Source organism: Schistosoma haematobium, chromosome ZW, assembly GCF_000699445.3.
Source record: "Schistosoma haematobium chromosome ZW, whole genome shotgun sequence".
Lineage (NCBI taxonomy): Eukaryota > Metazoa > Platyhelminthes > Trematoda > Strigeidida > Schistosomatidae > Schistosoma > Schistosoma haematobium.
The window spans coordinates 12,572,812-12,588,192 of NC_067195.1; the positions used below are offsets into that span (position 1 = coordinate 12,572,812).

The window sequence follows — 15,381 nt, forward strand, 5'->3', positions numbered from 1 at the left end:
ATACATAACCATTGACTTTACTTTAATGGTCATAGATATTAGTTTACGATGGAAATGATGGTGTAAAATCACAATGACCTATTTAATTAAATGATTATTTACATCACGAACTGATCTCAATCGTTGGATAGCGTGATCATCGAATAGTTGCAAACTGTAGAACTAACCAGATAGAGAAACAGGTGGTTTCCCATCGAAGAGACGGTTAGAAGGATGTTTGAATCTCTTTAATCAAGTATGATCCTATTGTGATTTATGATGCGAATGAGACTCGCTAATCCTGAGCTTCACTCTGTTTAAGATATGCGATCCTGAGAATTTTTAAGTGGTTACCTAAGGTTCGCTGATTTTAAAAACTTTTTCTGTAATGTAAGCCACATTTGTGTAAAATTCTATTTATTCAGATAAATTATTTTTTTAAATGACATCAAGTATCATACGTTTTGTGTCAGACACGGATAACACAACTTATCAGTAGTACTATTATTTAAAATCAGAAAATTAATAAACATAATTAAATCTATCTCCACCGATAAAAAATAGTAGTCAATTAAACCTTTCTAAAAATTGATTCAACTAAACTATATCCTATAAGTTTGAAGTCTGATTAGAAAAAACCCCATATAAACTTAAATCACATCAACATTGTTGTTAGAGGCTGCATGCTTTTGGCATTACTTGACATTAACTCCTAGGATTTGTTAATTCTTGCATACTACATATTATTCCCCAGTGTTCATCATTATTCTTTCCCGGAATTTTGAGGAAAGACTTTGCTGGATTGCGGAGAGTGATGAAGGCAGTTAACAGGGTGTGGTGAATCCTTTAAGGTCATTGCTATTATAGTTGTAGATAGATGTCTGAAATCTGGCGGATGTCATCCTATCATGTACTAATCATCCAGTTCATTCATATCTTTCTCCTCGTATGTCTTCTGGTAGAATGAAACATCAATATATTAGAATCCATGTACGCAAGTAAAGATATAAGAGCTCTGTGATACCTTATCTAGCAAATATATCGTATGAGAAACAGGTCGTTAGAGCTGAGCTAATCAATAACTTGTATTCTTAAACATGTTTCCAATTAAAAAGTTGAACATATTCAAATCTAAAAAAAATATCATCTAACCCCAGGTACTGCATTAACTAAATTTATGAATATATGTATGCAATTATCGTTTTCTGTTTTGTTTTGTAAAATAAGCTTGTTGAAATACTTTTTTATGAGAATTCTAAATTGCACCAAAATATGATATGGGATAAAGCCATTAATATTGATAATCATAAAAATAATCATAATAAATACATCCAGTTTACTTGCATATAGGTAAAAATTACTTACAACCATATTGATATTTTAAGTTAGTAACCAATCTTATGTTCAATTAAGAGAAAAATCAATATTTACTTCAGATTACCATTATTTTTTAAACAAAAAACCCTTAAAGATCTAAAAGTGACACAATCAATGACAATGTTGTTGTTCGAGCTCGTGGACTACCATGGCAAGCTACAGATTTGGAAATATTTCAGTTTTTCAGTGGTATAAATATTGCTAAAGGTGGGATATCATTGGTATTGAGTAAGATTGGACGTAGAAATGGTGAAGCATTAATACAATTCGCGAATGCAGAACAACAAAGTTTAGCTTTAAGAAAACATAAACATCATGTTGGTAAACGATATATTGAAGTTTATGCTGCAACTGGTTCTGATTTCATTTCAATAGCTGGAGGTTAGTTAGAGATAATCAAATCACATTAATGTTTTAATTATTTTGAATATTCCTTTCATATATTATTCTGGCGAATTATTTTCTTTGCTTATTAACCCTCTTGGAGCATAAGCTGCTAACTTGAGATATCTAACCAACTCTGTCCTAGATTGTTCTTCCAAGTTGTTGTCAAGTGTTTCACTTATTCTGTGAAGATGTATGTAATGTTCACTTATTTCACCTGATATGTGAATGACACTCTTGGTTGCTTACATTTTCCGAACATTCGGTGTATCTATACTACATATCGTTCTGATTGTCAGGAGGGGCACCCGTGTTACAACATCTGAAGAATTTCAGGTTTTACCATACGATGTCATAACTCATCTGTATGAAGACTCCTAAACTCCCAGAACAGAGGTTAAATTATTAAGGTTAAGTTATTATTTGATTGACATTTTTTAACGACGTTTTGTTTTCTATGAGGTAGGAATGCTAATCTTATGTCCAAACTTCTTTATTTACCTGAATTAAGGACCGATAATAACCCAAAAAGGGGTTTGGGCAGCGTTTCGTTGTTTTAGTTATTTCTGGTGTATTATCGTAATAAACCAATAAAAAATACCGTATAATATATGGAAATCACATTAATTCCCTGATTTAAAATGCGAGGTTATTTAAACTTATAAGAGGGTGCTTACTGACATAGAGTCCTGAACAATGTTGAGTGTTCCTACATTTCCATTATTTTTACAATGAGCATCATTCGGTGAAGACAAAAACTCTAATCACTTTATTTTAATTACTTATATGTCTCTGGACTCTGATAGCTTTTTATTATATGACAGGTTTGTGGAGATTTTTAAGTCTTACAGTTAACGTCATGAACTCACCTTACTTAAACAATCATTGGAAACCAAGTAGTAATGGTTCATCTTTGCATGGGACTCCCCAACAGTGTACACCCATAACCTTACCGGGGATCAGGACCAGAATCCTTGGATACTTTATTGCTTCCTGGTTTTCAATAAATGTTTACCTAATAAGGTCAGTTCGTGATGATCATTACATAATAATTTACACTTGTAATTAGAACTCTTCAAAAAGTATGCCTAAAGTCTGTGGAACCGATGTTCAAGGTTTAAGAACTTAGTTGATTTGTATTAGTGATAAGTAAGGTCATTCATTTAAACAAATAATTGTCTGTAGCTCGATCTAATATCATCCATGGAAAAATTTGTTTTCCAGTTAATTCAAACATTCACAAAGTTATAGAGTAAATTTGGACGACAGGTGAAATACATTATCTTTCTATTTTAAAGTTTTTATTGAGAATCCGTGACCAGTGGAGTTCACGGTATCTACTCACCAATGGCACTGGAAGATGGTTACCTAATATCGAGAAATGACCGAAATCAAATGTGGAAACCGTCTATTGCCGATTCACTTGCCTAACGATTAGGTTCTAGCCACATGATCTGAAGGCCCCAGATTCCATCCCCTGTGGTGGAGTTCTTAATGTTCACTGCTGAGGAGTCCCATAATAGAACGAAACAGCTGTCTAATATTTCCTGGAGTTCGATCTCTGTCTATTTAAGATCAGTGTGTAATTTCAACTATAAAACCAAATTACTTGGTACAAGGAACAATTAATTAGAATACGTATACCCAAAGGAGTAAAATATAAATTTAGAAATAAAATCTGTCTTTATATAAAATTTTATGAAACAAATTTTAAATATTCTACTACCTAATATTCTCTTTTGTATGAAGGATTGGTTTTTTTTATTTGATAGGTGAATCTCAAGAGGCAATGAATTTTTTGGGAAAGTTAACAACACCCAATCAAACATTGATTCGAATGCGTGGTTTACCTTATACAACAACACCGGAACAAATTGTAAGATTTTTGTGTGTAATTTTAGAGATTGGTTCGTTTAAAGTCATTCGACTGATACAAGTCATTATATGTTTTTGATTAAATCTCTGTTTAGTCTTTAATTAATGTTTTATATTTAAACTGATTTCTTTGTCTACATAACGTGATAATATGCTTTTCTCCTGATAGTAATAATCATCCTACAAAGAATTCTTCACTGATAAATGCTTGGCACATCAATGTTTTTAAAACCAAGTCATCAGTGACAGGAAACTGATTTATATACGTTCATAACATACGGTATAAATGTCTTGAAAAGTATCCAGTTCATGAAGTATTCTTCTTGCGAAGGCATTGCTGGAATCAACTAACTAATATTAGCGTAAGAAATAAGCATTAAAAATATTAATAGTAGCCAGTTAAGAGGGTTTAGAAATTACTTAAATTGTTCATATTCAATATTTATATTCTTTTCTAACTTTCGAATAGACAATCATTAGATTTCATCACTTCACGATAAAAGGATCAATGTGTCTGTATAAGTGGGAATATATATATATCGTTAAATATCATTTTTGGCATTATAGCTGATGTCAGTTCGTGATAAAAATCTCTACTCTATTTCTTAACCCGAACTCCTAATTTTAAATCCTAATCCTAATTCCACACATTAATTTATAATCATCATATATATGTATATGAACAGGGAGTGACACAAATTCAATGCAGAGGTATATAGCGCCATGGTAATTATTACTACCAATATTTCTCAAAGGTAAGAAATAACAGGTGGTCAGATTGTATTGTATTCTTTATACATATTACTATATATTATCATGGTCGAGTTAACTTGTCAATCAGTTTTAATGAAAATCAATCGAACAAAAAAGGTTATGGAAAATAATCAATTATATACATATCTGTATGTTCGTACTGGTTTATGTCTATTTGTATTCGTGTGGTTATGTGTTTATTGGTAGAAAATTGTTAAAATAACTTTTCCAAGATGTTCAGCACACATACACAAAAACAGACAGAAATATATAATTTATGGGTTAATGGAAGTGTTAAATTTTATTGTATATATATATATAATAATTTATTGAATAGACTGTAATTATTGAAAATCCTCCATATTTCTTAAGGTAACAACATGCTTTGAGTAAAAATAATTTTTATTGCGTATAATTTAAACAAAAATTAAACATATTCTATCCATAGTGACATTTATTACACAATAATATAAAACAATCGTGAATGCTTTTTGTCATTAAAAATAATTTAGCGATCGATTATCAATTTAAATTAGATCACACACACGCTATTGCGGTTAACATTTACTGCATGGCCATTTTTGTATTTTTTTCCGAGTGAAATTTTTTTCATCCCCATCTTCCAATAATTTTCATTCTGTTTCGTCCTATCAAATAGCTAGTTTTGAGTTCGTTATAATTGGTCTTTTATTTCTTCAAATCGATATAAAATGTCTGGACTTGGTGACAGAGCACATTTCCTTCCAATTATGAACGGTAGTAACATGCAAAGCGCGAGCTCTGTCGTTCCTCATGTTGTCACAGAAACCGATAATCTATTCTTGAGCACATTGTATCTCGTAGCGTTCCAATCTCTTGAAGCGTTGAAGAGCGCCATTAGAACGTATGAAAGAGCCACGTACAGCCATTATGTGGTGAGGGATTCTCATTTACATGGAGATCGGAAGTCGTATATTAGATTCGTATGTTGGAGAAATGGCCGTAGAACATCTAGCTGTTCCTCACAGCCGAGTAGACGAACGAGGTAATTTGATTAGTGTTGTTATGATTTTTCATCAAGGACTACCGTGAACACTCAATGTCCTTCCTTCATCTTTTGTAAGTTACCGACTATCAAAATAACGTCAATATGGATGCAACGTTAAGCAATGACGAGGAAGAAATTGTTTCGATTAGCTCAGAGAGTTCACTGAACGAGACGACGACAATGACGAAGACGCGTATGATAACAGACTTTATGATATTTGCAATCTTGCGCAACCGCCACATGAAACTGCTGATGGAAGTACCTGGATTTTTTGTCCATGCGAGGCAACACTTCATTTATTTTGTGCTTACGACCCATCACCACACGTCCATGGAATCCGCTGTCCCATGTACGGAGCTATAATGGAATAATAGCAACGCCTTTGTTCATGAAACTCGGAACTGTTAAGAGAACTAGTGAAGGCCCTTTTCAGGGCCACCCACAATCTGATTTAAATTCTTTTGTTTCAATTTCTTATTTCCACAGCAAAGGTCAAGTGATCAAACCATCAAAATTCATTTAAGATTAATAGTCATTATGTGGTTAGCGCCTACGTATTCGTAAACGCTTTATAAGCTTTATCAAATATACGGTTTAAGTAAACGATTTCGTATAGGAAATGTCATCCAATGAATACTAATCTGTATAACAATAGTACATGCAAAACTTATTCAGAATGTTTCAGTGTTTTGTCATAAAGTTAGTTACTATAGGTGAATATAGTACTACCAGTTTACTAGTACAACGACATCATTTCTATAGGAAAGGTTAACTGAACCAACATCGATGAATTCTAATTAAGCCTTAGTGATTAAGCAATATAATCAATGGAGATTTATAGAAATTTCGTGGATTAGATCATTAAAAGAGAATTTTGGAAAAAACTTATAACTGGTTTTAATAGTTGATGATAGTAATAACTGACGTTGAAAGGTGGTCAAATGTTTAATACACAATTAGTAAAGAAATTATTCATCGAAGTATTTCCATTAGTTCTTTCTTAACACATCGTATGTTATTTTAATAAACGTTATATGCGTAGCAACATATCCATAAATCATCATGATAAAATAATGAATAGTGCATTCATAAATCACGCTAACCGTTAACGATCGGTAAATGATGCAAAATAGTAATAACTTCTCTCAGAAAATAGCAAATAGTATTTATGATTGGGCACTTTCCCAAACAGTAATTCTTAGTAGAAAAGAATTGTTTAGTTTTATCTGAATAATGGTGTCATAAATAAATGCAAGATTGTCAATTGAGTTATTTTGCTAATCCATTAAAAGCGTTACTTGTTTTTACTTGTACATTCTTTGCAGTTGAGCAGTTTAAAATTATGACAAAAAATACTTACCAAACGTCAAAATGATCAATTTCATTGAAACATGGTGCTCTAGCTTCAGTTCACTCATGATCTCAACTATTCAAATAAAAAATATGACTACCTTTCACGTGATAGTGATACATTTATACGTTTTATAAAATGTCTATATCAATTAATGTGGCACTTATCTGTAACAATGTTACATGAAAATGTAATAAGAATAATAAGAATACTTGTCAAAACTTGTTATTTTTAAACTGCAAATATGCTGTTGACATTACGTGCAAAAAATATCAAGCCTAATTGACGAGCACAATTAACTATTCCTGGGAATTCAGTTTAATGACAGAGGGTGGTGGTGTGACAACTTATTCTTTCTATTTATTCTATCCTTATTGCATATTTTTAATTATGTTTGTTTAATTTATTTGACGTTTTACTAGAATGACCTTCCTCTGTTTCCACATAAAATTACTTGGTAAATAAATGTACCATGAGACAATTCGAAATATATTAAGCTATACGCTTTGTGACTAACCTCGTCTTCTAGAGACATATTTTCAAGTGGTTGACCCGATGACCATTATCGTCTCTGTCAAATACTTTGGGTATGATCAAATTCTATCTAAAGGATTTGACAATCATGATATTTGTCACTACTCGGCAATCAATCAACAGCAAATATGTTCGTATTAAAGGAAGTAATTTGTGGAGCGCTCAGCTCATTGATGACGTCTCAGACTGGGAAGCTGCGTGACAAACAGTCGAATCCCGAAAAAAGAACCAAGTCCCTCAATATTACAGAAACGCCTTACTGACGAGTTCCAACTAACACTTGACCTGTGTTCATGACTCCCTCTTTAGGTTATTTAAGTCTTATGCATTCCGAAACACTTACCATTTGTAAAAATGCACTCAACTCACCTTTGTTTCGATTATTCGAAATGTCCCTGGAAATTTTCCAACAGTCTCTTCGCTCGCCCCATCGCTTTACTTTTTATCATCCACGCTACCCATTTTTCATTTCGAAATCAAAAACGAATTACACTGGCTAAATCTGATGAGTATAGAGAGCGAATAACATGGTTATCAAATTATAACCCAAAAAATTGCAGATAGTTGAAGACTATCTTAGAACATTAGCGATAACAAATTTTTAAATTTATTCACAGTAATTAAATCGTAAATATATATGCTAATAAAATTCACAACTAGTTACGAGGATCAACTTGTAATGGTTTGCAGATTTCAGTATTTGATATTTAGGAATGCAGATGAACATTCCCTGTCGATCTATAACCGCCATTTAGTTTACATTAAGGTTTGATTATGTACAGGAGAGGAATTGAGGACATGTGTTTTGTCCTATTCGGAACTTGTCAGCTGGATAAACCTGGGTCCGAATGTTAGTACTTGAAGTAGTAGGTACCGGGTTTGAATCTCAGTGTGAACAATAAAACTGGGATGTCTGTATATTCAGTTAATTATTCCTCTCGTAGCCACTATTCAACTTCATTTAATGTGAAATTATATGACATAAAAAACAATAAATTAAATGATTTAGTTTGAGCTTAAATCCTTGGAAAATGATAAGGCTTGTGTTTCAACGTCACTGTCTTTATGAAAATTTAAATGCATGTCATCAATAGAAAATACTTGCTTGCATGTGCAAATCTACTTCACATGGTGCGTGTATATATGAAAATGCCAATATATCAGATTAATTAGTTGATGAGTCAGAGAAAGGATTGTGTCTTATTTTCATCCTTTAAAATTAGTCGGATTCTGCATTGTAAGTTGCTTTAACTGATTAACAATAAAAGACTAATTATTAAACTTACTTCTTAATTTAATTTTCATGGTTTGAGTTACCCCATTATTGATGTTTTTGATCAGACTTAGTTGGCATATGTGGATCCTGTGTGGAATCTCTTTATATAGCCATTATGACACAAGTTTACATAGAAGAGATGGCATTTGACTATAGGGTAACATGTCAGTTGGGTGTGCCTGAAGCATAGATTTGATGTTCACTCCGAAACTCAGTTCCCAAATGAGTAACATGTTGACGTTTGGAGCGAACAGTACTGACTTTTTTAAGGGATGTCCACGAGGTAAAAGTCATGACAAGTAAAGTTCAGTTATTTTGGAAGTAAAATAGAGATTACTGATGACACTACGTAATGATCGTGTTTTACCATATATTGACTGAAGTCATTAAAGTAGGATCATGCATCCCAAAACGTTTTCGAAGTTCTGAGTAGAAATCAGTTTAATATCATGATTGCACACAACTCAAGTGTTACACAGACCAAAACAAAATTATTGTCCGCTAATTCCTGGTTTTTGACAGATTGTTTTCGATTCCTGTTGGAAACATTATCTTCAATTTGCATAGAAACCCTAAATCTAATCAATAGTAAGTCATACGCAATATAATTTCTTTTGTCTGTTTACCAAATCTATAGATTTCATTTTTTGCAAATATAAATTGTTCAATACAATTTAATTCCGATGGGATTCTATTTGTTAATAAACGTGATGGACGAGCAACTGGTGATGCTTTTGTTATTTTTGAGACAAAAATTATCGCTGAAAAAGCACTTGAAAATAATAAACAACATATTGGTAGTCGTTATATTGAATTGTTTAAATCGACTCCAGCTGAAGTCAACCAGGTAATGATTACTGCTATTAAAATTGTTTATAATTCATATAAATTATGTTGAAATATTATAATGAGTTAAAAAGGAGTAGTTTCTCATATGTAAAATTTATATATATAACAATCATAAAGTAAATGCTTAATTTGCAAAATGTCCACCAATTGTCTCAAAATGACTCAGACTTCATCGTTCTGGCATTTTCATACAAATCGCATCCTTTTTCCATTCTTTACTGTTCGATCCTCTTGTCTCTCTGCTGCCAGACCCTCTGTTCACGACTAACATTATATACTACTTATGTCAATATAAGTAGCCCACACCACACTACTAATTCACAATAAAAGCTTCTTTATTTATAATAAACTTAACGATAGCATTACCATATAAAAATTAAGTGAGATTGAAATAATTTGCATTTTCACTTTCAGTTATTTACTGCCGATCTTGAGGATTATATGCCCGATTCCGTATTTGATCATCATCATATACTATCCTGGCAACTTGAACTAGGATGACCTAATTGTAACGTGCTCTCTCGTCTTCAATATGAGTACGAAATAATTACATTCAATTTATAATTTCTTTTGAATATTGAAAATTATTCATGAGAAACTAACATGGTATTCATCACTGAACTCACATAAGTAGGAATTACCATAGCACAAATCAAATAGATAGTGAGTAATTGTGAATTTTTCAACTTGATAAACTTAAGATAGATTTACCCTAAATAACCTGCTCTGTTATTGTGCTACAGTGAATGTGATCAGATTTTAAAATTTATATTTCCCAGTCTGTTGATTCAGTAGTAAGATGAATATAAATGTTAGTGCAACTATTTGATGGGTCTAAATTAGTAGAAAACGTGTATATCATAAATTGTATTATTATTAAACTGTAAATATTATGTAACAATTCATATAATATTTACTAAATTATCATAAATCCATGGTAGTACTGTTTACGGATTTATGTATTTCTAAAATTTGATGGTGATAACCAGCTGATCTTATCAACATTTGATATACTGAACGATCAGATAATGAAACTTTTCTGAAACTTGTTAAACTTTTTCACAGCTGTTTTCTCTCTCGCATTTTACAGGTAATGAATAGTATTTTAAATTCAACTTGTGAAGAACAAATTCATTGTTGGAATAATCATTTAACAGAATGTAACAATTCTGTATTTACTGCAAATAATAGTAATGTATACATGCCACATTTCACTGAAACCAATAATAATTTAATTTATTCAGATTACAATTTGAAATTACTGCCTAATCAGTCAACTATTCCAGACTTTACATGTTCTCCGAATCTAATTTCAATAATCAACTCAAATCCTTCATTTGTAAACGACACATCACTATGTCAACCACAACAACAACAAACCCTATCATTTGGTTTAACACCAAATATACCACAAAATGGTAACTCATACTTTCAAAGAGTTCTATCAAGTACAAATATAAATAATTCAATGACAAATATTCTGCCTACAGATTCATCGAATCATTTCAATAGTCTAGATATGTTGAATAATTTCATTACTTTTATCAATACACCTACAACATTAACAACAAATATTTTCACATCAAATCAGTTGATACCAAATCAACCTTGTGGTAGACCTATTGCTACAGCCTGCTCATTAAATAGTGCTGCTGCAGTTGTGGCTAATAATAACAATAACAATCATAATTTTAGCTCAACATTAGTTCTACCAAGATTTCCAATAAATCCAATACCTATAACAATTAACGGTGTGAATTGTAATATCAATAGTAGCATTAATAATAGTTACAGTAACACCAGTAGTACTAGTGGTAGTAATGTTAGTATCAATAATACTACACCAATTACAAATATTGATGGTCAGTTCATTATACCAGATCTTACTAATTCGCAGTTGTTGCAAATATTTGGATCAAATTTGATGATAAAGATAACGTCGGCGACAACAACTACTACTACTGCAGTTACTACTACTATTGCTAGTACTACGACTACTAGCAGTAGTACTAATACTACTAATGATAATGGTAGTAGCAGTAGTAATAATAATAACAAAAATGAAATTAATGAAAATTTATTATTGAATATCAATTCATCAATGGAACAAATTACTAGAACATTTGTACGTATATGTGGCATGCCAATCAATGCTGATATTACAGATATTTTAATATTTCTACAAGATAACTGGCGTAATATAGCCTTACATGGAATACACTTAGTGTATGATATGACGGTACGATTTCTAATTCATTCTTTTTTTCTAATAAAATGGGAACAAACTAGACTAAAGTTTTTCATATTAAAAATAGTTTGAATTATTCCGTTTTCAGCAATCTTGGCTAAGTGTTGATCAGTCCTAGTTGGAAACATATACGTCTTGTGAGCATTGCCTGAAGAAAACGGTACTCGGTAAGAGTCTTAATGTGAACATCAATATTGGGATTTGCCAGATCCATCCAGCTGATGAGTTACGAATAGAACGAAACAGGCTTCCTGGATTCCAGTATCAACTACAGATCTACATATTCTATAGATTGCGGTTGACTGAATAAAATAATAATAGAAGTAATAACCTATTCAACAAACAATGCAAAATATACTAAAAAAAATACTCATCCATTCCTTTTGTTTATTACTTAACAACTCACGTAGTTAAATACTATATATAAATATCCATACAAGCTCTCTCTTTCACACACACACACATAGTAGGATATTCTTAAGACTGACAGGAGACTGAATTAGTTATCTGTAATTATCAGATAATTCAGTTATGGTGAAATTAATTTATTTGGTTAATTGTAATGGGTTACTCAAGAAGAAAACTGAATGTAAATAAATATTTGACCAGTAATTAAAAACTTATCACAACAAAAGAGTGAATTAAGAATCAGTGATGTTGTGTAAAATTGAATTTTTATCCACGATTTGATATCTGTTGCTGAACCAAAGAGAATCATAAAGCGCTCGACAACTATTTCACCCTGATTTCAAAATTACTACCACTCCACACCTATGACTCTACATGAATCAAGCCCATCAACTTCAGGAAACATGACAATGGCAATTTTACTCGCTCAGCACTAAAATGACCAGAAAATACATGATATTAGTCACTACTCAGTAATCAGCCAACTGTAAAGTAGAAATCGAGTTTGAAAAGTATAGTATATTACTAAAAGTATTGTTCAAAACCAAATTTCTCCACAACTACTTGACCTTCTTTTTGATTTCACAGGACATTTTTATTTATAAAAATTCTAACAAAATGCTTTACAGTAAACGTCAAGAACTGACCTTAGTTAAACAGCCATCAAAAACTGTCAAGCATCAGACAACTGTTTATCTCTAATATAGGACTTTGCAACAGTACGTACCCAGAATCTCACTGAGGATCAAACCTAGAACCTTCAGGTCTGATGGCGAGCTCTAGAATTTTGACCATTGAGTTGGCAACTAAAGTGTCTATATTTCTAACTAAGGTCAGTCTGTGATGTGGACTATAATGTTCAATAATCTCCACATACTCTCATGCTATTAACAGTCATGCATTTATCATCGACTATTTTCGAAAAATGATTGCCAGGTGTCTAGTAAGAAGCCATCTTTTGTGATGAAGTTGGACCATATCAGATGTAAAACAGACGTTGACCAATGCTATGAAAAGATGGTTAGGAAATATCTTCAATTGATTAAAGTAAGTGATGTATACAGTTGGATATCAACTCAGTGGTCCACAGGTTAAGCGCTTGTTGCTAGGTCCTGAATCTGATTCCATGTGGTGTCTTATATGCGCAATGTTGAGAACCTCTGTACTAGGATCGAACATATTTTAGGTGTCTCTTGCTTTTGATTGTTTATCTAACTAAGGACGTCCCGTAATTTAAAATATAAAATCTAATAGTCCCTGTAAATTCTTCATAATGGAGTTTTTCAATCACATTCTTTTGTACAAATATTATTTTCAAAGGGCCAACCTATTGGTGAAGCTATGATTCAATTTGTAACAGAATTATCTGCTCAAACTGTTTGTGAACAAAAGCATAAAAGTATTTTCATTAAATATGGATTGCAAATTCCAGTTGGTGTATATGTTGATGTACTTCAATGTACAAGAGAAGATTTAAATAAACTATTATCTAATATGTCAAGAAATATTGGAATATTTACAAATAATCTCATTCCATCATCATCAACATCAAGGTTGTCTAATCTAATGAATTCAATAATTTTTACTCAGTTGCATCATTTAGATGATATTACTCCTATGCTAAAATCATCAATACCATTACAGTCAGGTTATGGTATTAAGCAAACTAATTTTCTACGTATAAAATCTCCAGAATTTCGCTTGAATCCATTTATCAGTAATGAAGAATTGAACAGTTTCAATGTACCACCACCGACATCAAATTTTCCAAATTATATCACTGGGATAAATAGCACATTTTCATTCCCAACACCTTTAATTGATAATAATATAACTAATGGTATGTTGACGAGAATTGATATTCCTTATTTGTATTGAATAAATAATGTAATGTAATAATTTAATATAGTAGACCAATCAAAAGTCACTAAATGGAAGGCTGTGATGTGTTTATTGAAAATCTTCTAATAAGAAAGGGATGTGAATGGAAAAAAAAATGGTTTTATTTTCTAAGTAGACCTATTTATATATCGAACTATATAAATGAGTTCTTTTGAACATGTGTCAGTTGAGCACAGTAAATTTCCTTCACTCATAGTGTTCTTTTTCAGTAGCTGGTTAGAGACTTGAGTTAAGGAAGTTTGAGTTTCAGTATCAGTCTTAGATAGTACAGAACATAACACATGACCTTTTGTGTCGCTTAGTACTTTGAACAAGGTGGTTTAACTACGTAGTATCCATTGTCATTCTGGATAACATCACCAACATGCTTTGCACGATTGGAATAACCAAGAAGCTCAATTCTACATAATGTAAGCGCCCTGTTGTTGTCCAGAATAATAATGAAAAATTATATATCTCAAAAAATCAATAGCATCAAAAATACCAACCTGAGTTGTTAAATTCGCTACCACTTCTTTAACTATGATTAAAACGAGCTTTCAAAGTATAAGGTAGTAAATATAGGAAACCACTACAGTAATTAGTAATAACAAACACAAATATTCTCATTCTACAATACATTACAGGAATGAAAACTGACGTGGAATTTATCACTTATTTAAAAAAATATAAATCAGTCATCTATGTCAGCATAAATCAATTGATAAAATAACAGGGATTAATAAATTGATCGAAATGATATGTTTTCTGGAAGAATCACACAAAAAATGTCGATCAAATAGGTTTCAAAATGATTAACCAACTGATTGAGTATGTAAGTATATATAAGGGAAATAAAGCTATTTTTGTTATGAAATATTTAATCACAATAATTTGGGTATGTTTTACTAGCCAAATAACATGATTGATAAAACATAAAAATAAAAGTCGTCAGATGGTTAGAAGTAGTCTGCGAGAGATCCCATACTTGGGTTTCCTACTAGTCAGTAGTCCTCAGCAGAAAATATCAGCAATCTTGAGAGAGCTGATGCTCCATGTGGAACTCAAGTCCTAGACACATAGCTTCACAATCTGAGACAATACCACTGAGTTGTTCTAGGGACGACTGACCTTTATGAGACTGATTTGTCTACAATTACTAGATCACTGAAAAGCGACTAATGTTATATTTGTCTGATCATTTAGTGCTAACCGACCTTTATCGATAAAGTCAAAAGCCAAATGAAATAACCAATGATCATTTATTTCTAATAAACGTAACAGAATTAATTAACTACAACACTGTAAGAGATCAGCGATTATCTTAGTCTACCACCATCTTTTGTTTTCACAGCCTTCAATGAAACACTTGATGGACTCGAAAAGAACTTTTCTCTAATGTGTCATCACTGTATTCGGCCGCCAACAAGTCATGAATT

At 31.8% G+C, this 15,381-nt stretch overlaps 1 protein-coding gene across 1 annotated transcript in view; it reads left to right on the forward strand.

Annotated features, from left to right (window-relative positions):
* The window catches only part of ESRP1 (Epithelial splicing regulatory protein 1), a gene marked incomplete at its 5' end in the record, with an annotated part of 32,975 nt that overhangs the window by 14,368 nt on the left and 3,226 nt on the right, over window positions 1–15,381 (forward strand). The window contains 5 exons of the mRNA XM_035729978.2: window positions 1,451–1,737; window positions 3,513–3,616; window positions 9,194–9,403; window positions 10,496–11,644; window positions 13,382–13,901. Of these exons, the coding sequence (XP_035589339.1) occupies window positions 1,451–1,737; window positions 3,513–3,616; window positions 9,194–9,403; window positions 10,496–11,644; window positions 13,382–13,901 (2,270 nt within the window). The remainder of the gene's footprint in view (window positions 1–1,450; window positions 1,738–3,512; window positions 3,617–9,193; window positions 9,404–10,495; window positions 11,645–13,381; window positions 13,902–15,381) is intronic.